The 23,708-nt window shown below is 39.8% G+C and overlaps 1 protein-coding gene across 1 annotated transcript in view; it reads left to right on the top strand.

The window, feature by feature from the left end:
- itpr2 (inositol 1,4,5-trisphosphate receptor, type 2) overlaps window positions 1-22,352 on the top strand; it is a 94,076-nt gene extending 71,724 nt beyond the window's left edge. Inside the window, exons 49-50 of the mRNA XM_010781523.1 lie at window positions 4,892-4,982; window positions 22,186-22,352. Of these exons, the coding sequence (XP_010779825.1) occupies window positions 4,892-4,982; window positions 22,186-22,352 (258 nt within the window). The remainder of the gene's footprint in view (window positions 1-4,891; window positions 4,983-22,185) is intronic.
- The last annotated feature ends 1,356 nt before the right edge of the window (window positions 22,353-23,708 follow it).

Raw genomic sequence — 23,708 nt, 5'->3', positions numbered from 1 at the left:
AAATGTTGGAAGAAAAAGTAAATCTGTTTACAGTTCTGTTTCATATGGGTGTTGAGAGATGTATCCATAGATTTAGTCCCTAATTTTGCTCTCAAAGTGCACCAGATTGATGCATTTAATTTCAACATTTAAAAATAAATCTTCCCGGGGGAGCTTGCCCCCGGACCCCCCTAGAGGAGGTGAGGTCCACCACCTGCCCACACCCCCTGTTTTAATGGTCTCACCCACATTGCTTCCTACGCCCATGTTTTATTCCATGTGTCAAGTCAGGCAAATTGGGTCAAAATGTTATTGCATCAATGATCTGTTAACGTTAAAATCACTAACTATATGCTGTAACTATTTTGCTCTAGGCAACTCAAGGGCTCAGGTAATGTGATTACTATATGAATAATTGTCCAAAATAACATAGGGTTTTTTGTTAAGTAACATACTTTCGTCGCCGGCCGGCCGATACACGCCGCGCATTAAGTGGGCCTGTCTGTAAATTAATCCCCGGGCCACTTTTTCCCCCCAGTCCGCCCCTGAGTGCAGGGTAGCTTGTGACTTTACTCCAGGTGGAACTAAAGTCTGATTTAACACTTGATTATATTTCTCATCATTAATCCAAATCTGTAAAGTAACTAAAGGTATTAAATACATGTAGTGGAGTAAAAGTACACCATTTACCTCTGAACTGTAGTGAAGTACAAAGTAACATAACATTGAAATACTCAAGTAAAGTACAAATACCTCAAAATTGTATTTAAGTACAGAACTTGAGTAAATGTACAAGTTTACTGTCATGTCCATTTTACAATGAAATTATATGAATCAATTATATGTACATTCATGATTCTGAAATGGGCCTTTGTGCAGAGTGAGTGCTTTTGTTTTTATCTTAAATATTTAATGATTTTGTATAGGGATGTCCCTCTCACCTTTTTTTGCTCCCGATCCGATTCCGATCATTTGATTTTGACAATCTGCCGATACCGATTTTTCCCGATCCGATCTTTATGTAATGCATTAAGAGAAAAAAAAGGTAACAGATAACGGCTGGTCATCCAACGCGATGAATTCAGCTATCTTGGCTGTTATTTTTTGGGCCTTTTCACTGTTCTGACTTTTAGACACTGCGCCCTGCCCACTCTGTTGCCAGATTTGAGAGAAATAAGCAACCAGGTCTATGAAAACAAGCTCAAAAGAAGCAACACATACATGATTAGGGTTGGGTATCGTTTGAATTTCCACAATTCTGATTCCGATTTCATTCTACTTTTCGATTCCGGTTCTTAACGGTTCTCAATTCCAATTCTTTGAGGGGCAGGGTAAAAAAATGATACATGTTTCTTACACCAAAAAAATTAAATTTATTCTAGAAACTTTTACACAGGTTAATTTACAGCAGTGGTTCTCAAAGTGGGGGGCGCGCCCATCCTGGGGGGTGCAGAGGCATGCCAGGGGGGGCGCTAGCGAGCTACGCTAACGGATATAAGGAGTTTTTTCAACAACAAAGTGGAGGAGAGTCCTCTCCTGTCAGACCGAGAGCCTCAGTGAGCTAAAGGACTCTCTCAGTGTTATCTCAGTGGGTCTCAAACGCTTTGGTCACCATTAATGTAAACAATTATTTCCGAGGCACACGTTTATATGATCATTATAGTTATAAAAAAGCAAGAGAATAAATGAAAAACAGGTATGAAATACTATATGACAGTAAAAAAAGAATAAAGTTTAAAAGGGAGTGATTTGTAAAATATCCATAAAGAAATAGTAAATCTGTTCACAGTTCTGCTTCATATGGGTGTTGAGAGATGTATCCATAGCTGAGACTGCCAAGGCACACNCCTCTCCTGTCAGACTGAGAGACTCAGTGAGCTAAAGGACTCTCTCAGTGTTATCTCAGTGGGTCTCAAACGTTTTGGTCACCATTAATGTAAACAATTTAATTGTTTACATTAATGGTGACCAAAACGTTTGAGACCCACTGAGATAACACTGAGAGAGTCCTTTAGCTCACTGAGTCTCTCAGTCTGACAGGAGAGGACTCTCCTCCCCTTTGCTGTTGAAAAAACTCCTTATATCCGTTAGCGTAGCTCGCTAGTACCAGAAGCTAAAAACAACGATCTCCGGTACCGGTGCGCTCTCTCTCGCGCACACACACAAAATGGCTCGTTCCCACACACACACACAGAGCCGAGCTTTAATGAAACACAGAGACCCAGACGTAATAGTACTGTACTGTATCATATTATTTTCGAATCAATAATTTTTCAAAACATGATTTTTATTCTTTTAAAAAATATTTTAATAACCATTTTTCCTCCTGGTCTCTCGCGCCCCCCCCCTGTCATGCCTCTGCGCCCCCCACTTTGAGAACCACTGCCCTACAGTATATCAGTGTTTCGCCTATATACAAATAGCGGCGACGCAGCGCAGCGGAGGTCACACCCTAGAGGATGTGACGTCCACCCCCCAATTAAAACAAGTTCATACAATACTGAAAACATTTGAAGCCATTTTGACGTATTCATTTATTCTTTATGTATAAAATCTCGCCTAAAATCTCGCCTAGGGCAGCAAATTGGCTAGAGCCGGCCCTGGTACTAGGCCTCTAGAGCCTCTCTTGTGCTGGCAGACACATAGAAACAAATTGGCGGGGCGCACTTCGCACACGCACACACTAAAAAATTCCACACGCTCCACGCTCACATTATGCTGGGTCCACGTGCCTTAGCACCGCTGCTATGGCTCCATCCTAGGGGAAACACTGTATATACAGCTTTTTTTTTTACATCACTCACACAACATCGTGCCCCATTGTTGATGTATTTAAATTGTATTGAAGCTCATAACTTTATCCCACCAAAAAGTAATATTTCAATGATGGCACATCAGGTACAGAGTTGAATAATATAAAAATAAAGTATGTTTCACTTATATTTGAAGAGGTAAATATTTCTGGCCAAATATACACCTATGTAAATGTAACAAAATGTAGTATAGATATACCATCATTATTATAGAGCAAACATTTGTTTAAAATCCTATTGGATTCATTTAAGGATAAGTAAATCATTGTCATAATATGTCTTTTTCTTCTAGAATAAATCCCCCCCTCCCCAAATAGAACCTACCCCTTTCATAAAGATGTGCCTATTATAATTGCAGCTGACCGTAAAAAGACATCATAATAAAAGCCATGAAAAGGCAACCAAGCAAATACAAAACACAGGAAGATACTCAAGTGTGGCAGACAAGTCTTTGAGTTTGAATTTCAAAACACTACTTTGATTAATAATTGATTATAAAAACCCATGCTACATGAAAGGCAGGAAGAGGTGGCATTCTTGTGAGCGTCCAGCCAGTCAAACGGCACTTTGTTGTTTCAAATGCTCCCCTGCATCTGGGTACCATGGTCAGTCCAACCAACCAAGAGCAGCGCAACAAAGACAGCCGGAAAAATGCCGGTGTGGCCCTGATGAAACGAGACATGCAGGGATATGAATGACTACATCTAAGGGGTAATTGCTGCAGAGCAGGAGCCTCCTACCTCGTTTCATTTAGTCTATTAGCAATTTATGGCTGGTCTCACTCAGCTCTACGCAGGAGGGGTTTGATCTAAATTCTCATGAGCTTTTAAGGTGAGGCTGGGACCCAGTGGAGAGCCTTGGGGGGAAGAAAAGGGTTTCACTTACCACTGTTTTAATTCCCTCTGGCTTATCATTAATTTGTTGTCACAGAAGAAAGGTGAGCATCACATACATCTAATTAAAGTTAATGGGATTATGATCCCATTCTCTGAGTCTCTGAAGTCCTGTTTTATAGTTGTTAAAGCAACTAAAGGGTTGTTCTTCATGCAGCATCAATATTATTTGCTTCTATCCTGGCTTATGTACATAAATGACTGACTGTTTTTGTTATAGAAAAAAAGATAATCCATTTGATTCTGATTAAAGTAGCAATTAAAGAATATAAATAACCATTTATGATAGTAGAAACTATCCTCTGTTGACACTACAGCTAAAATACAAGCTGCAAAGATGTCTGTGCATATTGTTTCATCCCTAGCCGTAGCAGCGCTCTGCCTTGTGCTGAAGGTTCATGGTAGGGGTTCAGGCCGAGAGTGAGGGTGTTGGTGCTATCAGAGGCCCCACCGCCTAATGCCTGGTGTCAGCCCCCCACCGACAGGGATGCAGATCTGGATGCATTGGGGTGGGGGTTCTGACTGGTCCAACAATAACAGGCAGACAGTGTAGGCAGGCTAACTCTGTGTGATGGCTTCATGCCGCTCTGGCCCGGTGGCCGACACACCGAAACATTGTGTTTGTGTTAGCGACTCGGATATGTTTTGGAGTCAGCAGTCTTCGGAATTAGAGGTTGTTTGGGTTCAACAGCAGTGTAGATTAAACATATCACTACATATTGTGTGACCTAACAATAGCAGAAGAAAGTCTGTGATACTTGCAATGTTTTTTAAAAAGGGTGGGTGTTTTGGCAAAAATGATATACTGCACATATTTAATTGTAGTGCTTGCTATATGTAATTGTTTATTGAGCCACTGAACTTTCATTATCTATCAACTATTTTTATCAAACAAACACTTCATCTAGATTCAAAATTACGTCTTTCAGAACAAATAGAGCTTGTCCAACACTTTTTACTATTAAATTAGCTTAAACATAATACGGATTTGTGATCCAGAAATTAATGCAAATGTAAAATAACATGCTATGAAAACATTGTTTCCATGGTATCGCATGGGTGTGTGACATAGAATGAAAAATAGCACAGCCTGAGCTATATTGTTCATCCCTGCCTCTTCCCTCCTGCTGTGTTGGACCATGTGGCTCTGGTGAATGACAGGTCTGGTGTTTGCTGTGAAACTCTCTGTGGCACCTCCCTCCACAGGGGACTCTGAACCACCAGCCCACAGGAGCGACTCCCACTGGGAGGGCCGAGGCCTTGCGCTTCCTCCCCTGGATGACCTCTGACACTCCCAGTTTGTGCATGGTGGCCTTGAAGAGACAGTGGTGGGGATTTCTCCCCGGCCAAGCAGCGGGTTGTAATTGATGTGGCAGAGACGTCAGCACTAATCTTTTGCTCTCCGACGGCCTCTCTGTAAGCCCCTCATCCACTCGACTCTGAGACCTGCCGTACCAACCTCGGCAAACTGCTACCTAGTCAATTAGATCTACCCTGTCTGCTCCCTGTTTTGTGTAAATATATCTCCCGTAGACACCCAACATGTTCAGTTATCTCCCTGGCACATTCAGGGTGAATTCTTAATGCCGCTGCATGCCACTATCAGCAAATGGAAAGCTAGGCTGATATCTCTTCCCGCAGTGGGCCCACTGATTATATATGGAATAGGGGAACACTGTTGATTTTCATATTTGTATGGAGGATTCCTATCTTCCTCTACATACCGCTGGTCCCATAGTGCATATGGATATTGTAATCACAGGTGTATATTGTGCACTACACCTGGGGATACCATCACTAATTTTTTTTAAAGTAGTGTGAATAGAGTCCAATGTAAAGCACTATCACAAGCACTGCTTTATTACGTGCTCACTCATCCCTCAACAGCAACTTTGCTTTAGAGGACAAACCACGTCATGGAAAAAAGTGATACTTGATAGTGTCAGGGATACAGAAAGGACATCGTAGCTCTTTGTGAGCCAAGCAAAACCAACCAAACAGTTTAGCCTTAATACAGTAAGGTTCTAAAGGTACCTTAGCACTAATTGTGATATAATGTTTACCATAAAGAAGCATTGATCATACTAATAAGTTTTATTCCAAAATGTAAGGCTTGGATGGGGGGGGGGGGTCAAAAAATTAATAAATCACATCATAGTAAAAGCTTTGGTTTAATGGACTTTTACCCAAATAAAGTCATTCCAACAATGATTTTGTACTTTATCAAATAGAGCAACAATAAAGCCGTTAAGAGACTATGGATTTTATAAAGATGTGTTTTATTATATTGCAGGGAGTTTAAACAATATATCAAGAATTCTCCCAGACGGGACAGCACAAATTCACCTATCTTCAAATTGAACACTACACCCCTTCACCAAGTTTCGCAAAAAATAGGCTATCCGTTTTTGCGTAATCCTGCTGACAGATAGGCAAACAGAGGAACAGAGCCAAAAACAAGGAGATAATAATCAATTCAATCATTCCTAATGATTTAAAGTCAATAGAAATGTTGATTGCAATAAGAAAAAACATCTTCATGTACAGTAGTTAGGATATTTTCACACTTTAGCATTGCAACAAACAATTCATTTCATTACAGTGGCAGGTGAAAATACCGATTTAACCTAATATGACCTTCCAGTTTGATTTGTCTAAAACACTGTGGAAGCCTGTTCCATATTGTTGGATAGGAAATGCTCTACGCACATGGTCCACTGAGAATATTCCCACCTCCAGGGATTCATCATTTATATAATTACTATGACTAAATATTCCAACATTACAGTTGTGATTATTTTGCAAGAGGAAGGTCAAGAAGGTGATAAAAAAATGGAAATGAAATAATTTGCCAAACCGAGTTTGGATCAGGATGCATGTAAATGTATCAAAGAGGGGCCCGTAGTAAGCACACAAGGTTAATCCACTATGACTGTTGAAATTTCCATGATATGCCAGTTGAATAGAGAATTAAGATGGAATGAACCATGCTGTTTATCCAAACTCTGAATAACAGCATGAATTATATACCTATTGTGAATATAAATGCAAACAACACTTCAAGGTTTACTCCTGAAATACATGCACTGTACTGAAAGGAAATGTAGAATAAATGCATCTGAGTACTATCTGCTCGGTATTTCTATTCAAAGGCAATAAAATAAACTTTTATAGTAATTCATAGGTTAGACGTTTTACTAACACTGTATGGTAAATAGTCAAAATCAACTCTTTGTGAAATATTCAAAAATGAAAAAGCTTTGAGTGGCAACTGAGTTAGTTTTCAGTGTGAATTAAAACCAGCTGCATATGGAGAGGTGAGATGTTCATCACAGTCTCATCTATGAGCAAACCCACTGGCAAACATTGCCAACCTCTCCCCATGGCCTCACTCATATTAGACAAACTCTGTCAGAAAGGCAGTCTGCTCCAAGTAAACCCTGTTGATTAAACTGAGTCATACTGTATAATGGAAAATGGTATTATGCATAAACACAGATATGAATGATAAGCAGAGGATATAAATCTTTGCCACTTTAACCCATGGACATTTTCCCTACACAAATTCACATTTATTGTTTACTCGGTTTGCATATTTTAAGCTGCAGTTTGAAAGAATAAGAAATAACATTGGAAATTCAAGAAGCAAAAACATATAATCTCACTTAAGCATTTTTACAGCAAAAATATACATTTTTGTTTTCATTTTAGCTTTCGTTTATATTATTTTAGGTACAAACCTAACAATACGAATAACTTGCTTATCTAGGGCAAATGCATTTGACACACTACAAGCTTTATTGTCCCAAAGTTATAAACAATGGCTTCGCTTCTAAAGAAACTTAAATAGGTAATGATTGTAGTTCATCTGTGATTAGCCCATGATTTGTTAGTAAATGACATTTCTCACAGATTCTGACAAACTTCAAAGATTTTCTCATTGTAATTATCCAACTGTCGGGAAACACAAGATGCTGCCTAAAATAGAGACATGCAATTGGTTACCTTGTCAAAGTCTAGTGCGTGTCAGTGTTTATCAAAATGTCCTGTATGAGTCAGGAACATCATCAAATGTCTGAAAATATAATAGGTGCAAAATGTCAGGGGAAATAGCCCAGCGTTACAGGATGCGATGCCATTTCCATAAATGTTTAATTGATTGTAATCCTTTGTTGAGGAGACATTTGCACAATGCAAGGGGTTCACACAGAGCAGGATATTGAAATATTGAAGCAAAATAATAAATGTTATCAATCTGTAGCTTAATTTTCCGAAAGGCCTGATAATTGCCTTTTATTTAGTGTTATTATCTACCATACATTTAAAGTGGAGGGAAAAAGAACATTCATAATTGGAAGTTTAAAGTGTCCAGAGTCAACGACTGCACACATGTATATAATCATACCTTCTCAGATATGACTAAGCAGCTTAGGGAAACTTGAATCGTTAACAGCTGAATACCTTCCATAACCACTCTGATAGCTTTAATTGTTTTCATATGGCCATTCATTAGTGCATATGTGGTTGATTAAGTCATATGTCAGCAGCGAGCAGCCGGCTGAACTGCTCCTGAGCTGTCAGGCCAGAGGGAGGCTGTGAGAGGGACGTAGTGATGCTAGTCATTCTCCTCCTCAGCCACCTCCACACAGAGCCACAAACAACCTCCCAGTCAGGTTTGCGGGCAACCATCTTTGCCCAAGCTGCTCAGATCGCTGCTGCCATGACAAGATTCGCAATTCTCTCCCTTTATTTACACACCATCGCCCCGACTCCACGTCACGTCAGAGTGGTGTAGTCGTGTGGTCGCGGTTGACCCCAGGGTAAGGGCTGTCTCCACTGATCCAAGCTTACCCTGCTGCGGGACCCTGGTCATGTAATACGCCTTGTAACAGCAGCAGCATTTCATACCACCATTCAAATGTCCCCAAATAAAATATGTAGCTTTTCAGGCTTTGTGATAAAGAAGGTCATCTGTAAAATGACCTGTAAAAATAAATGTATCATATGTATCTGCAAATATATGGTCTTTAAACGTCTGTATTGCAACATCAGAATGTTCAGCAGACGAGCAGAAAACCACTACGCCGTTTCCCTGATGTTGACTACTCCTGTCACAGCAGACGGTCACATAAGATGCTCTACCCACAAGCAAATGTATTACCAATCCAAAAAGCTGCTGGAGGTGTCATGTAAATACCTAACCACAGTTAAAGTAATAGGCTATAAAGTGATCTTTAAGTGGAGTTTTAAGCACCCCCATAATGGCTTTGGCTGCCTTTTAGCAGACCATGTGACTCCCCCAGAGTAGTGATTATGAGTCACGGATGAAGAGGTCTTGTGTGTAGGTCAGCCTGTAAGCCTCACTTTCACCTGCCAATCTTTACTTTCCTCGATACACTGAGAGCCTTGTTCTTTTCACTGTTAACTGTCTTACAGCAGGTGGTATATGGTAAATTATATCTACAAAACACTTTGACAAAACTTGGGTATAGCCTTGTGGAATACCTACTGTGGTAAAAATCTTCCCAAATTATAAAAAACAGAAAAAAAAAACATAAATTAAACGTCCTCCTTATTTGGCATATTGTGTTACAGTAAGTAGGAGTTGCTGTATAATGTAGATGGTCATCAAATAATTCATAAAATAAATCCTCGCTCTAACCTGGCCTGGTTCTTCCTTCTTACATTACACAAGGACACTGATGCATGGTGCTTTTTGAATGTTGTATTATGTGAGAGGTCTGGCGGCGAGATTCAGGAAGTGTTCTTAATTTCACAGGGTTAAGGAACAGCAGATTCACGGGGAATACAGATCACTTAGCACAAGCCTGTGACCGCCCTGAAGTTGGAGAGCTTTCTCCCGATTTGTTAACCACATCCTTGGGCCCGCTGAACCGTTGAGACTGCCAAGGTGAAACATGCAGTCCCAGAAGGAGGCTCCGCTGTCACAGAGCAGCGAAACAGTGATTCAGCTTCAGCCGTGTGTTTGTGAGTTCACTTGTGCATGTTCTTTTAGTGTATTAACCCTCACAGCGTGTGCATGTAGGAAACTTGTTCTGCCTGTGTGAAATTCCCCTCTAGCTCTGAGGTCCATGACTCCCGGGCCTCACCATCAAAGCTGTGCCATAACCAATATCCACATAAATCCCTTCATGATGCGAGACAAAATTGTAGAAAAAGGGGACTTTAATGCGCATTTAGAACATCTGTTGTTAAAATCAAGCCATTGTGTAAATGTATGTTTAAAAAAAAAAAGAATGACTAGATTTGTTTCCAGAAAATGGGATCTGAAATGGGATGCATGACACAAACCATACACATCTAAAACAAACAGTGAGTTAAGCCTTCGGATAGATTGAAGGAGAATCCTCCCATTATTTGCCCAAACTAAAAGGAATTGTACATGTATCAATGATAATCCGATAATCATGCTGTCTCTAAGCTTTTAATTTGATTAAGTGTGTGAAAATTGAGGGCAGAGAGTCTCTGGGAGGATAACATCGCAGACAGCATCTCCTAATTAGCGCTGTAAATTTACATATGGATTGCTGTTTAATGTTTAACCAGTCTTTAATCCACCCAGCTCTGTGATGTCTGCACTCGGAAATATCGGCGTCTTACACATGATGTCAATTATTCCAAATATGCTCAGGCTGCTTTTGATGAAATGGTTAGAATTACGGAAGCTTTCAAACACTTAGATTCAGTAAGCTTTTTAGTCATGGTGGACAAAACATTCTCAATATCCTCCAGGAATTTAATAGAGCACTGCTTTTAAAGGGCTTTCAGCTAGAATCCACACTGGCTAGATTAACAGCAGACAATCATTATCTCCATTATTGTCTTGTTACAGCACAGAGTCTTCTCTATTGAAATCGATCATCATCTCCCTTGTGCTGTGCTGAAAAATGACAGATTAAAGTGATCATGCAGTTCATTTTTTTTTTAGAATAAAGATACTGGAGATTCTTTTGTACATTTCTGCTTGAGGATCTATCGACGAGTCATATCTAACAAAGGACCTACAATATTTATTGGGAAACAACCTACTCCTCACAATGCGTGGTTCAATTTACAGACATTCAGCGAGCTCACACATCAGTCAATCAATAGTTTTGGATTAAGTGTTACTGGTGAGTTATATGAGGTAATATAGAGGTGAGAGATTTTTCATTACTGTATGTCATCTATAAAGTTTATTTCCTACGCGTTTCTTGTTATTTCCTCTAATCCTCAACTCCCTCATTGTTTGTTTTTCCGAAGCCTTATTTTCTTTCCATTTTTAATAAGCTGAACCAAACCATTTTCACTTTTTACAGTCGGTTTCACTCTTTCGGCTCTGAATAAATGGCGACTTTATTTCCATGAAATTCTCAAATGACATAGATTTTACTTTTGCATAAAAGCATGAAGAATGTGCCTAATATCGGCGGCATTCATCTGCTAAGTGGACATTTGCATGGGTGCGAGGGGAAGGGGAGAGGGAGAGATCCACTAGCCTCCTGGGGTGACAGCAGTGCAGGGGGATGACATGTGACAGCTGTGACAGTACTGAAGGGGGGGCGGGGGGCAGGCGACTTGCTGCGCCCCTTGATCCAATTACGCCACACGGCCCCCTGTCAGACCCAGCAGCTTGACTCCAGCCACTCTGAGGACAGTATTGATCTCTTGTCAGGAGGACCAGTTGCCCTCCCTTACAACCCAGCACCGCTGAACACCGCCATCACACCCCTGCTATCCGCCCTTCCTGAAAACCACCCCCTTAAATGACTGGTAAAATCGGGTTATGGCATTCAGGTAAGGAGAGAGAGTGGAGGTCAATGGGGCTTTGTGCTAAATGCTCCCATAGCTTGTGAGGGAGAGTGCGTAACATCCTGGGAGTGGTGTACAGTAGGGGATGTGCCTTTCCAGGTCTGAGCTATACTTACAGTACTTCACTAATGGTCTGAGAGGATACTGCCCCTCCTGGCTTGTATCAAAGCGTTTGATTTGAGATGATGAAAAGGCCATTGCAATTAGCCGGCCCTGGTTCGTTTTGCTGGAGCTAGGACGGTTGAGACAGTGGCAGCTGCCAATAACTTCAGCTTTACAAAGAACAGACAATTAGGCCAGGGCCTGTTACCACTGCAAGTCCCACATCTCCAGACCTTTACACCGGCCCTACCTCTGAGCATCTGCGGGTCAATAGGCAATGATATTGTGTGAAGCAACAGCTTGGAGCAGAGGTTAATCAAACCACAGCCACATCACTTGCATTCAGCTTATTATTCTCGCCACACAGAGCAGGAGAGGAGAAAAGATACGAAATATCCACTTTTTCCTGATTTACTTGCGGAGATGATCTCAGTAGGTTGTCATTATATATTTAGATTGACAGTCCCAGCTTTAAAACACAGATTATCTGTATACAATTTTGCCTTAATGTGTTTATTCATTTATATTGGTGATATGAGTCTTACTGACAGAACTCTCTGCATAACTTAAAATTCAAAATGCTTAGTTATATATAGTTGCCGTTACTATCCACAACTGATCAGCTGATGCTGTGTGTATAGCAGCATGAAATTGGGCACAATCTGGAAAGAAGCTCATAGTCACTTTCATGGTACATGCAATGTGTATCCAATGCAGAGTGTGAACATTACCCAGGTTACTCATGCATTCAGTCGTGACACCAAAGAGGTTTGGTCAGGGGTTATGCAGAGGTAGAGTATCCATGTCTTACCGGTTTAAAACAAAATAAAAAAAATAGGCTTTGCAGTGGAGATTAAGATTCCAAATTGACTACATGCCTTTAAAAGATAGATATAAGATATAGGCTTTATGTTTGCCTCTGTGGTCATTTGTCATCTTTCTCTGTCTACAATTTCTGCCTACAGTACTACACTACTACAGTATATATCTGCGCTCTGTGAAATTCAACCTAAAAGCATCATATTATGTGCAAGAAGTTAAAATACTAATAACTTCTTTTTTGTTTTGCTTGTAAGTTAAATAACTGTCCGTCAAGTATCGGTAACACCACACAGCCCTAAAAAAAACTCAATTATTATACAAAACATTTTAAAGAACCATCTATTGTTTTCTTCAGAGTTTTAACTAACTTCTTGACAAATGATAAACCACCACATTAGACAATCAATAAATCAGTTTATGTATTGAGGCTGTTGAAAGAGAACAAGAGAAATGGTTAATTCTTCTGCAGAGCTAGCTCTTCAAAGAAGACTTTTCAATTTCAGCATCCAATTTCCATGTTTCCCTCGAATGCAATACTTGCGTAGTGAGCAAAAATAGGTTCTGTCTGCACCAGTGAGTTGTGATAGGCTGTTGTGTTACTGCCGGACTTATGTTCAGTAGGAGTGTAGCTTTTCTGAGCAAAGTAATCATTCATGTAATTAATCTAGAGGAAACTTGTGAGCAAAATAACCCAGATCTATCGTAGAAACACCAAGTTGTGAAGTATATGGGGGCACTGCTTCTTTGTACTGCAACATAAATCAAGAGAAGTGCATCCGGGAAATATGTAGGAGAGAGTTGTCAGGCAATTGTAGCTATTGATATTGTCCTATGATGGTTTTAACATAGTTCTATCTCTGCCTGGTTTGCAGCGGTCAGTGAATTGAAACACAAGCAGCGGTACCATTTCTTCTGTCCCACTAAGAGGGAGTTTTACCACAAAATGTTTGGGAACCAAGGCTTACATCCAGAACAGAACAGAAAGATTTGATGTACGGCATTCAAAGTATACAGCAACTCTATGCTATGTAAAGATGGAGTGGAGAAGCAATGTCAATTTCCATGGTGTGCCAGTTATATCAAAGCTCTGTGAATCTTAGGATGCAGAGAACATCAACAAGCCCACATAGCACTTCTTATATGCTGACGCATGTCTCAAAACAATGTTCCACAGTTAAATTATAATGTCATTGGGAATGGCTGGTTTGCAGAGATTCTTGCTAACTACAGTACACATTGTTTTTTTCATATAACATTGGCAGGTCCGATCAAATGCCAAGGCCAAATACCTTTAAATTATTTCTCACAGAAAAACCTTAGAATTGAAGTTGTTTAGTAGCCCATTTCACTTTTTGGCATTTGCACACATTTAGCATTTTCAGCATCTTTTTGTACAACTATAGCTGCTATTTCAAATGCAATGCTTTTTTTGAGTTTTTTTAATCAAAGAGAAATCTGCTCATCTGGTGTGAGCCCCACACAAAACAAATATAACGATATAAGACACAGAGAAGCCTCTTCTCAGGGACACATCATTGCCAAATGAGCCAAATTGGGACACTGCTTCCCTTTTGGAAAGTGCAATTATGAGTGCTTCAAGACATCCCAGTGACATGTCATCTATGAACCAACATACCACTAGCACTTCTGAACCAAAGATATTTGTCACACCTACTGTAATGCACCATCGAGTCGCTGAAGCATTGGGTCATCCAGAGGGGCCCAGGAGGGGAATCAGGGAATCTGTCGTATTAATACACGCAGTGAAGATTCCTCCTGTCACCTCAGCTCTCTTTTACCACTGGCTTTTAAAAGCCATTTAAAGGCAGCAAAGTGAACAGGACAGACATGCTTGACAGGGATTCTTGAAAGAGCATCTGTCTCTTTTAACACTTAAATAAACTATGATATTGTCTTTTACACATGAGTTTAATTTTAATTAATGAATTGATGTATTCTGTCAGTGACAAAGCCAAACTGTTTTAAGGATGCCAGAAGCAATCTGCATACAGTATTTCTTCCTATAAGGAACATTCCATGCCTTACATCACTCTGCATAATCCTTTTCTTAATTAGACATGTGCTTGAAATTATAAAGCATCATTATAGGTGTTGATCTGCAGTGAATTCTTTTTTACATTACTTGAAGCAGTAACCGAGCTGCAATACTAGATGTTTAATGCAGCATTTGGAAAGACTACAAGTCAAATTACAAAGTTTCCTGTTGATAAGAGTGCTTTTGTAGATAGAAACTTTTAATGTGCAATCACAGAAGGATTTATTCAAATTACGAAACGTGCTCTTTGTCTACTGTACTAAAACACCTCCCACTTAACACCAATTGAAATATGCCTTTTTCTGTACTAAATACATTTACTGTCTCATTTCTTACAACATTTTTTTTATTTAAAACAAAGGATGTTCTTAAAAATATTCTTGATAAGAAAAGAGATCTACATATATTCCAGTTCCTCTGCTTGCTGTAAACTACTTGACAATTGTTCATTAATGATTCCCAGTAAATTCCTTAAAATGGTAATTTGTCATCCTGTCACTTCATTTGTGACCCAAAATTCCTCACTAGGGGCATCATCAAATAAATTAATCACTACCCAGGATCCATTTCTCCCTTGTGCGTGCTATTATACCCAGCTCTCTTGTGTTTCTCTTCATTTACATATATTTAATGGCCCAGTTGTGGTTGGTTGTGCAATGCGACTTGCTCAGCTCGTGTCAGGTGAAATATTCCGGCTGCCACAGTCTATAACAGTGCGAACCATGTCTTGTTCATTTTCCTTGAATACCCTAAACACAAGAGAATAAAGAGAATTAGAGACATTTTATGGAACTGTAAAATCAAAAGTGCACATTTTGCAGGTTTCTGGTTGGGGAATTACACTAATAAAATGGCACACTTCTCAGAAATACAGACACATTTATTCTGACACAAAGATCTGATAAAATTAGCCTCAAAATTGCTTACAGCTAAAAGATTAGAGAATTAGATACACTAAGTTGTCCACACAATTTGGTTTGATTTCATTGTATCTCATTACAGCACATTCGTTCAGTACATTACCCACCAGACAGATGGCTTTGTTGTGTTCCTCAAGGGAATTACGATGTTGAGTGTAAAGCTATGACCAGGCCCAGGGCCAACCTAAATACTAAGACTTTCATATCCAATGTCTCAGCAAAATATCTCAGAGGCAATTTATCATTGAGCTTAAGTGTATTAACCAGTCCATTTGAACTGTTCTTTGTTTAACATGAACATTTGGTGTCCTGTTTGGGTTTTTAAATACAATAAGATAGATAGAAAAAGATTGTTTATAAACCATTATCAGGGTTTCTTCTAAACCGCGTAACGGGCGATGCGCCCTCCTACTTCTGGTGTGCGCCCTCATACCAAAATGCAGATGTCCCCTTAACATTTTAAATTGATGCCACAAAACAATATTTATGTTTGTCAAAAACAGTATAATGAGTCTAAAAATATAACAAAAATACATATAGACCGTCAGCCGGCATAGACAGCTTTGTTTTTACGGAGCTCCGACGTCGCGTTGTTGTTTACGTCCGCGGCGCCATCTTGTATACGGGCATCATGTTCTCAAGAGAATTTATACATCTTATAAGATCAGCGCCACAGTATTGCCCTCATACTACATATTTTTTGAAAAATCCCTGATTATGTAATTTAAAAGATCGTATTATGTGTAATCTCCCGAACAACAACCTCTTTAGAACCAGCCATCAAGCCATTGTAAACCCGTTGATTTATGTCAACTTAGTCATTTCAGCATATTTCATTCATAATAAGCATATCACAAGTTTTATTTTAATTTGTTCCCATTAAACTACAATACAATATGCAGTTTATTGTTTTTGTGTTTTGCAACAAAAATGGGTGTTAGAAAACCTTCAGTGTCCGGGTTGCACCACTGCTGTAGTGTTAAAACAGCAGTCATGGTGTTTTAAAGTCTATATTTTGGTGGGGATCCATGCAAATTAATCACATTGTTTTCCGGTATGTTTTTTGGCAGATATAAAAAAACCTACCCAATTATTTTTATGAGCCGAGTGCATGTCATGTTTGAACTTCCATCCTCATTAAGGGCCCCTAACACCAGAGGACATGTGAATGTGCTGGGAGCATTACCAGAGAAAACAACAACCCCATGTCGCCACAGCATCCTACACCCAGCCACCCTGTTAGAACCTCACAGGCCGTTTCAAATGAAATTAGCATAATTAAGTATTAACTTGCATTAATTGTTGTGCTTTATGCAAACTGAAGCCAAATGTGTCACTTACTGTAGAGGAGCTACTAAATGCTTTGTCACCTCCTGCTTAGGGGAGTGGGAACAGCCCATGTTCTTGGAAAAGAAGAGCTACTTGTTCAGTGCTCGCGAAGCCCTGTCAGTGACAGATTTGTAAGCAAACACCCCTTCAGCTGTAAGGCTTGGCTGACGAGTGCTTGTGAGTTAAAGGAGGGACGGAGCAGTGTATTGATCAAGGGAGTTTCTGATGTTGGAAAGACGGGTTTATGACAAAGGAAGTGGGGACGGGGATATAAGAAGTGCAGATTGGTCTAACCAGGGCTCAACCCGGCAATAAAGTCTGGCATTTGCAGAGAGCAGAGCTTGCAGAGGGTTATACTGCACTGTGCCACGCTGGGTGGTGGAGAGGCTGTCCTTTCTGCTTTCACTTTGTGGTGTGTCAGATGGAAGGATGATCAAAGGAGATAAAACAGACTTTTTTTAAACTTCAGAAGGAGACTGATGTCTGGAACCTATGTCGCTGTAGGGCCTTTGTTAGTAGGTGGTGAGAGTGGAAGTACACGGGCATTTCTGTTTTAATTTTCATAAATAGTTTGGGGGGAAAATGACTCTGATGATGCCATGAGTTATACTTAAAAATATGTTTTTATTTCTAAACTGAAATAAATACAACTTCTTTGAAACTAAGTCTAAGGAGCTTATATTGTAATAAATATGTTTTACTACAAAAGGTTTTTTAAAGGAAAGCAAATATTTAAATTAAAATGGGACATTTTCTAGGGCAGTGGTAGAACAAATTGTTTTATTATACCATTGTTTTTAATGAAAGATGATTTTGACTGACAGCATTATTAATCTTGATTTTTTCAAATTGCATAGATATCATGATAAAAAGGCTATTTTAAATTATTTTGGACTTTATCACCGTTTTAAAAATCTGAAATCGTGGCAGTTCATACATTCATGTTCTCCAGAGGATAAATCATAAGGTTTTCTTTTTCTAAGAGTCAACGTTTGGTTTCAAATATCTGCAAAACAATTGACATTTTCACAGCTGTGCTTTGCCTTTAGTGCTAATTAGCACATTTGAGCATGCTAACACACTAAACTGAGACGGTCAACGTGTTATCATTACGACTGATTAACATCAGCACGTGAACTTCACTCTGTCACTGTGAGCCTGTTAGCCTTAGTGTGGCTGTCTACTCTTGGTCTTGTTCTTTAATAAATTACCGCAATTACTCCATTATCAGTTGACAATTATTTTATCAATTTATTAATTGTTTCATCAATAAAATACATTCTTACAGCAGCTCAGTCAATTCCTGCATGCCTTTGTCTATGTGGTGACAAGATGAAACTGCTATCCCTTTTAATTTAGTAGAAAATAAACTTGTGATCCTCCATTGTTCCATTTAATAATTTCATGCCTCTTGAATTTAGTTTTTTTCTCAAGTGGACTGTTTTGCTGTGTTCCCTCTTTCTTGAAAGAAGCAGAACCTTACTGTACATTCACAAAGAGCTGGGAGGTTTTCCACATTAATCTAGATTTAATATTCGTTTCAAAATACGTTTTCCCTATTAATTAAAAGTAAACCATGTATTGTATGGTACATTATCCCTCTAACGGCCCCATGTGGAGATTATGAAGTGGAAAACTAATGGTGTAGACTTTCGCATTTGGGTTTTGCCCGAGTCATTTACATATCTGTGAGGGCATGTCGATGTATGTGCAAATAAGCAGAACTCTGTGTGTCCCATGCTTTCTCCCCTGCCCTCCCCTCCACGGCTTACTGAGGGAGTCAAAGAAGAAGTGTTGCCTCTCTCCCCTCAGCTAGAGGAGGTAATGAGATTCTGTGCACCCTCTATTACGAGGAGGATGAGAAATCTGATTATTAAGGAGAGGCATGTGGCAGTAAGAAAAATCTGTTTGTTTTTTCCTTATTGTATCACCCCAAGAAACAAAGATGACCCCCATGTTCCGTTCATTAAATCTTGCCTCCTCTAATTTATCAAGGTAAACTATCACAGTTTCTGCTGAGCTAATCAGAAATGAAACTTGTTAGGTACGCCTCAAAAGGACACATCACAGGATTTGGAAATCTCTTCTCCATACTGAGTGGGGCCTAATTCATGCATCCCACCGAACAACAAATGTTCTATGGACATTAAAATGAGTGTGTTGAGATTTTTCTTTCATATAGGAAAGTTCAAAACAATGAGGATGAATTATGGGCTCCATAACAGGACAAGTGTAATTATTTCAAGGACACAGAGTTGCTGCAGGTGTGGGTTTAGGATGCAATTCAGAGGAAATATCCTTTTGCGGTATATTTGTAGCCCCTATTATTATTATTCATACTCAATCTCAGTTAAAAGTCGTACTTTTTTACATTAAGACCCAAAAGTATTGACACGTGTTTATCACATGAGGACCAATCAACCTGCTGCCTAATATTTAATCAAGCATGTGTTATTAAAGATAGAAAAAAGTCATAATGTAAGTTACAATGCTATGCTGGATATTGAAAGAATCAAACTTTATTGTCACTTTAACACTAAACTATAAAGATTTTTCTCGGTAACTCTTACTCCTCTTAAATATTGGCATGTCTTTTAGATGCTCTTTTTCCAAAACAATTTATGAAACACATAACATTTGAACATGTGTACCCCTTGGAATGAACCGGAGCTTCCCTTTTATTCTGTTCTAGGAGTTGTTAGGAGCTATTTGGAGCTGTTTGGTGTGTTTGCCTAAAGAGATGTGAGAAATGTCCCACACATCAACCAGCTGAGTCACTGCTGTAAGTCTAACCATCCACGACTCATGCACATCCCTCCTCCCAAATGTCACATAAACTCATGTCAACCAAGACTTGTGGCAAAGGCACTGCACGGGAAGGAAATTATAGAGCGATATATCTGTTAAAAAACTGGTTTCACAGTTCCAAAAGTGGAGAATAGTGCTTCATGTGGTGCTTACTGTAATTAACTCAATAGGTGAGCTTTCAAAAGAAGATTTTTAAGAATGTTCATTCCATTTCTGGTGTGAAATGTTCACCTTTTTTCACTTAATCAAGAAACTACAGATTTGTTCTTTAAGTGGGCAGAATAATTGGCTGTCCTAACTTTCTAATCTGTAATAAACACAGTCTAATAGGCGTATTTTAATCCTATTGTGAGCTGCTTAGACGCATGACTTCTACAGGGGCCGGTGGGAAATTGGTATTTATTACTGAACTGGTAATCACACCAGCAACCTATCTCTGCAGCTCTGTGCTTCCTGACTGAGGCCGTGATGTGCACAGCAGGCTCACAAAGCTGCGCTCCCAGTTTATATGACCCAGCTTAGCTAGCATGGCTGCTGTGACCCTCACATGACAAAGCCCCTGTGTAATTAATATACACGGTGAAATGCTCCCTGCATAGCCACTAAAGCGATTGGAATCATGCACGGGAAAATGTAATCGTGAATTCTGCATGGTGAACACTTTAGTCAAGTGGCATCTGATAGCAAATTATTTTTTCCCTTTTTCTTCTTTTAACTTTTGAGCAAGATTGAGATTCCTACTCAAAGATGTAAATTAATCTTTATTACTGGACATTTCCCAACATGTGGAGCTCAGTGGGGTGACATACAGCCCACAGAGTTCATTTTAATCCTTCTGGGCAATTATACTTTCAAATGATATCCTGAAGTTAAATCTTGTTCACGCTTAATTAATTAAAACACTACATTTTAGGCATGAAAGTCTCCTTGTCCTCTTCAAGACAAAACTGTTGTTTAATAAGATACAGTAGCCTCGCTGATAAGGCTAGTTGCGCTTTGTGCTTTTTATTAATTATGTACTTTTTCTATTTTGTTGTTTATCTTTGTGTGTGTGTGTGTGTGTGTGTGTGTGTGTGTGTGTGTGTGTGTGTGTGTGTGTATATGTGTGTGTCTCTGAAGGCATAAAATAGACCATTGAATCGTAGATTTCCTTGCCTGACATGCAAGCAACCTCACCGACCAGCTGTGCATTTATTTAGTCACTATCCAGTGTTGGCGTGTATGTTTATGTTTGTGTTCATTTGATGTGTGCTTATGGTTGCCAAGGCAGTGAAGGTGAGAATCTGGCTGCATTTAGGGATGGGGGAGGTGTTGTGAGCTGTGTGTGTGTGTCAGTTTTAGGTCATATCACGTAAGAATGTAGTTTACATTTTTAGTCCCCCTGCAAAACTCTCATGGGTCATTATTTTCACACACAGCCACCATTTCATTCAGAACCTCCTGACTGTTTTTCAATCTTTCATTAATTATTTAAGGTGACCAAAACCACCATCAGCAATGTCATCTCCACCTCGACTCTAATGACATCTCTGTTTCTTACCTGTGTGTTTGACATTTGTTTATAAACCGTTTAATCCGTTGTAAGCATTGTTTTTTGTGTCTTGCCTGTTCAAAGAAGATATCACACATCCTCAAAAAACACATCAGCTCAATGTGTTGTGGATGACACGCAGTTCTTCAATACCCTAACAGCTAAAATGACATATAGCACTGAAGACAGTTTTATTATAGGACTATTCTTAAATTATTCCTCTGATCTCTTCCTCAGAAAAGTGATACAAAGTCACTTTTAACCTCTCTCCATTAGAGAGCGATGCTGAGCAGGATTTCTTTAAAGGGCAATTTTTGGATAACTTGAACTACACAAGTAGTGTTTAACATTTGGGAAGCACATATGCAGGTGTACAGCTCTTAAAAGCAGACACATACAGAGAAGCGTGCAGGCAGGCATGCAGAGTGCAGCCAGAGGCAAAGGGAAGGCCATGGGTTGAGAGTCCCATTGCGTGTAAAGACTCGAACTGTAGATGAGACAGATGGCCCATGGGTATCAGTAGGCACTGTACCACATACATATAAAACCATCCCCCTGCCCATTCTGTAAATGCTAACACGCAAACCGTCTCACACATTCACCGTATGAGGGTTTTCTGTCCGTTGCCCCCCTCTGTGTTATATGCAGAGAAGGTGTAATAATTTACGAGGCTCAGCCGTGCTGAATGGAAGCCAAATGCATGGCAGGGCAGACAGCAGTACAGCTTCCCACCCCTGGCAGATGTGTGTGGCGCTGATCAGCAGAGTACACCAGTGGGCATGAGAACAACATCCACCATATAGCCTGGAAAACCATCTCCCTGTGTGCTGGTTGGTCTACTTTGTATCATAGCAACAGTGGTCAGGGAAACAGAGAAATGATGAGAGAGAAGAGAAAGTAAAGCTTGGTACAAGTTAGTCACACACATGGAGGCAGTGCATCTACTGTGGCCAATCGATCAGGAGACACAATGGAGGCAAGTTAGTGGATATGAAAATGGATCAGCCCACATGCATATCACTTGGAGTTTTGTTTCCAAGCTTCAGAGGAGAAGGATGAGGAAACCAAAGTCTGCAGCGCCTCCTAAATGTGTTTTTCTCTTTTTTCCCCCTCTTTGTAGGATTGAAGAAGATAAGAAATCCAGAGCGAATGGTCAGGATTGCTGTTGGATACACCGGACACACCCCTCCCAAGAGTGACGACACTGACGCCAACAGTAAGAGACACACCAACCCTCTTCACACTCTTTTTGCGTGTGCGCGCATATTCGTCTGTAGCGCCGGGTGACTGGGAGCAAGTATAAAAGCCTTCTGGCAGAATGATGTGATGCAGGAACTGAGGTCTCCTTCTGATCTGCTCTGTAACAGATCACACTTACACACACACTCACACGTACACAAAACAAACACACACTGTGTCTCTGTGCCGAGACGTCATTCCAATTCAGCTCTGTTACACATTATGTTTATTCATGCATGCCATTACAGTATTAACGCGCGCACACACACACACACACACACACACACACACACACACACACACACACACACACACACACACACACACACACATACAGTACCGCACATAGCCACAGAGAAGGCAGGGCTTACTTTGGCTATCAGTAGTTTATTGTCATACCTAATCTGTACACATGGCATTATGTATCTATAATCCTCAATGGGCCTGGTTAAACTGAAAGTGAGATGGAGTGTGTAATCTGGGGTCGCAGCATGGGTGTGTGTGCATGTGACATCCTGGGCATGTGTGTGATAGCTGCGGTGTGTTCGACGGACTATAAAGGCAATGATTGCTTTGATTGGTTATTGATTTCTGAGGACATGACGCAGATAAATGTCTCTGCCTCAGTGTATATTTGTGTGTGTGTGTTTGTGTGTGTGTGTGTGTGTGTGTGTGTGTGTGTGTGTGTGTGTGTGTGTGTGTGTGTGTGTGTGTGTGTGTGGGGTAGATAACACAAATGATCAGACAGTATTACACTGCTGATGACATTTCTTTGTCTTTTCTTAACTGATGGGATCTCGTGTGTGGGCTTTGGCTTTATATGCTCATTGTCATCAGAAAAAAAATGGTTACATCAAAGATGAGGGGAGGTCAGCAAACATTGTTATCAGAAGGCTACCCTTTTCTGAAATCTAAATGGTTTAAGGAAAAATATTTAACAATGGATTATTGTAGCACTTTCCAAGTATGTAGTCTAAGACCACAGTATTTTCAGGAAAGTGGTTGCTGTATATTTGTTGTTTCTAAATGCTGGGCTAATTAATGATATGTGTGCACTATTGTTTCTCATTTTTATAATGAATGCATTACTGTACTGTCACTGAGTCCATTTTGACAAATAGGTGGGTGGATGGATATAAAAAACATACATTGGTGGCTGCCAAGGGGTTAGATTTTGAATTAATTGAGGGAAATGAATTCAGCAGTAATAGGCCCTGACAGCAGACTGTGGCAATTCTGATGGCAATGATTGATGGCTGATGCACACACAGGCTTATGACAAATAATGCTTGTTTTGCTCCTAGTATATTTCAAATCCTCCTTGTGTGTTCATTAAAAATAAATACATCATGTGAGAAATAATGGATTGATAGAACTTTTTACAAAAACATAGATTTATTCACT

Source organism: Notothenia coriiceps, unplaced genomic scaffold (assembly GCF_000735185.1).
Source record: "Notothenia coriiceps isolate Sejong01 unplaced genomic scaffold, NC01 NC01_scaffold00023276, whole genome shotgun sequence".
Classification (NCBI taxonomy): Eukaryota; Metazoa; Chordata; class Actinopteri; order Perciformes; family Nototheniidae; genus Notothenia; species Notothenia coriiceps.
This window is presented reverse-complemented; position numbering and strand designations above follow the sequence as displayed.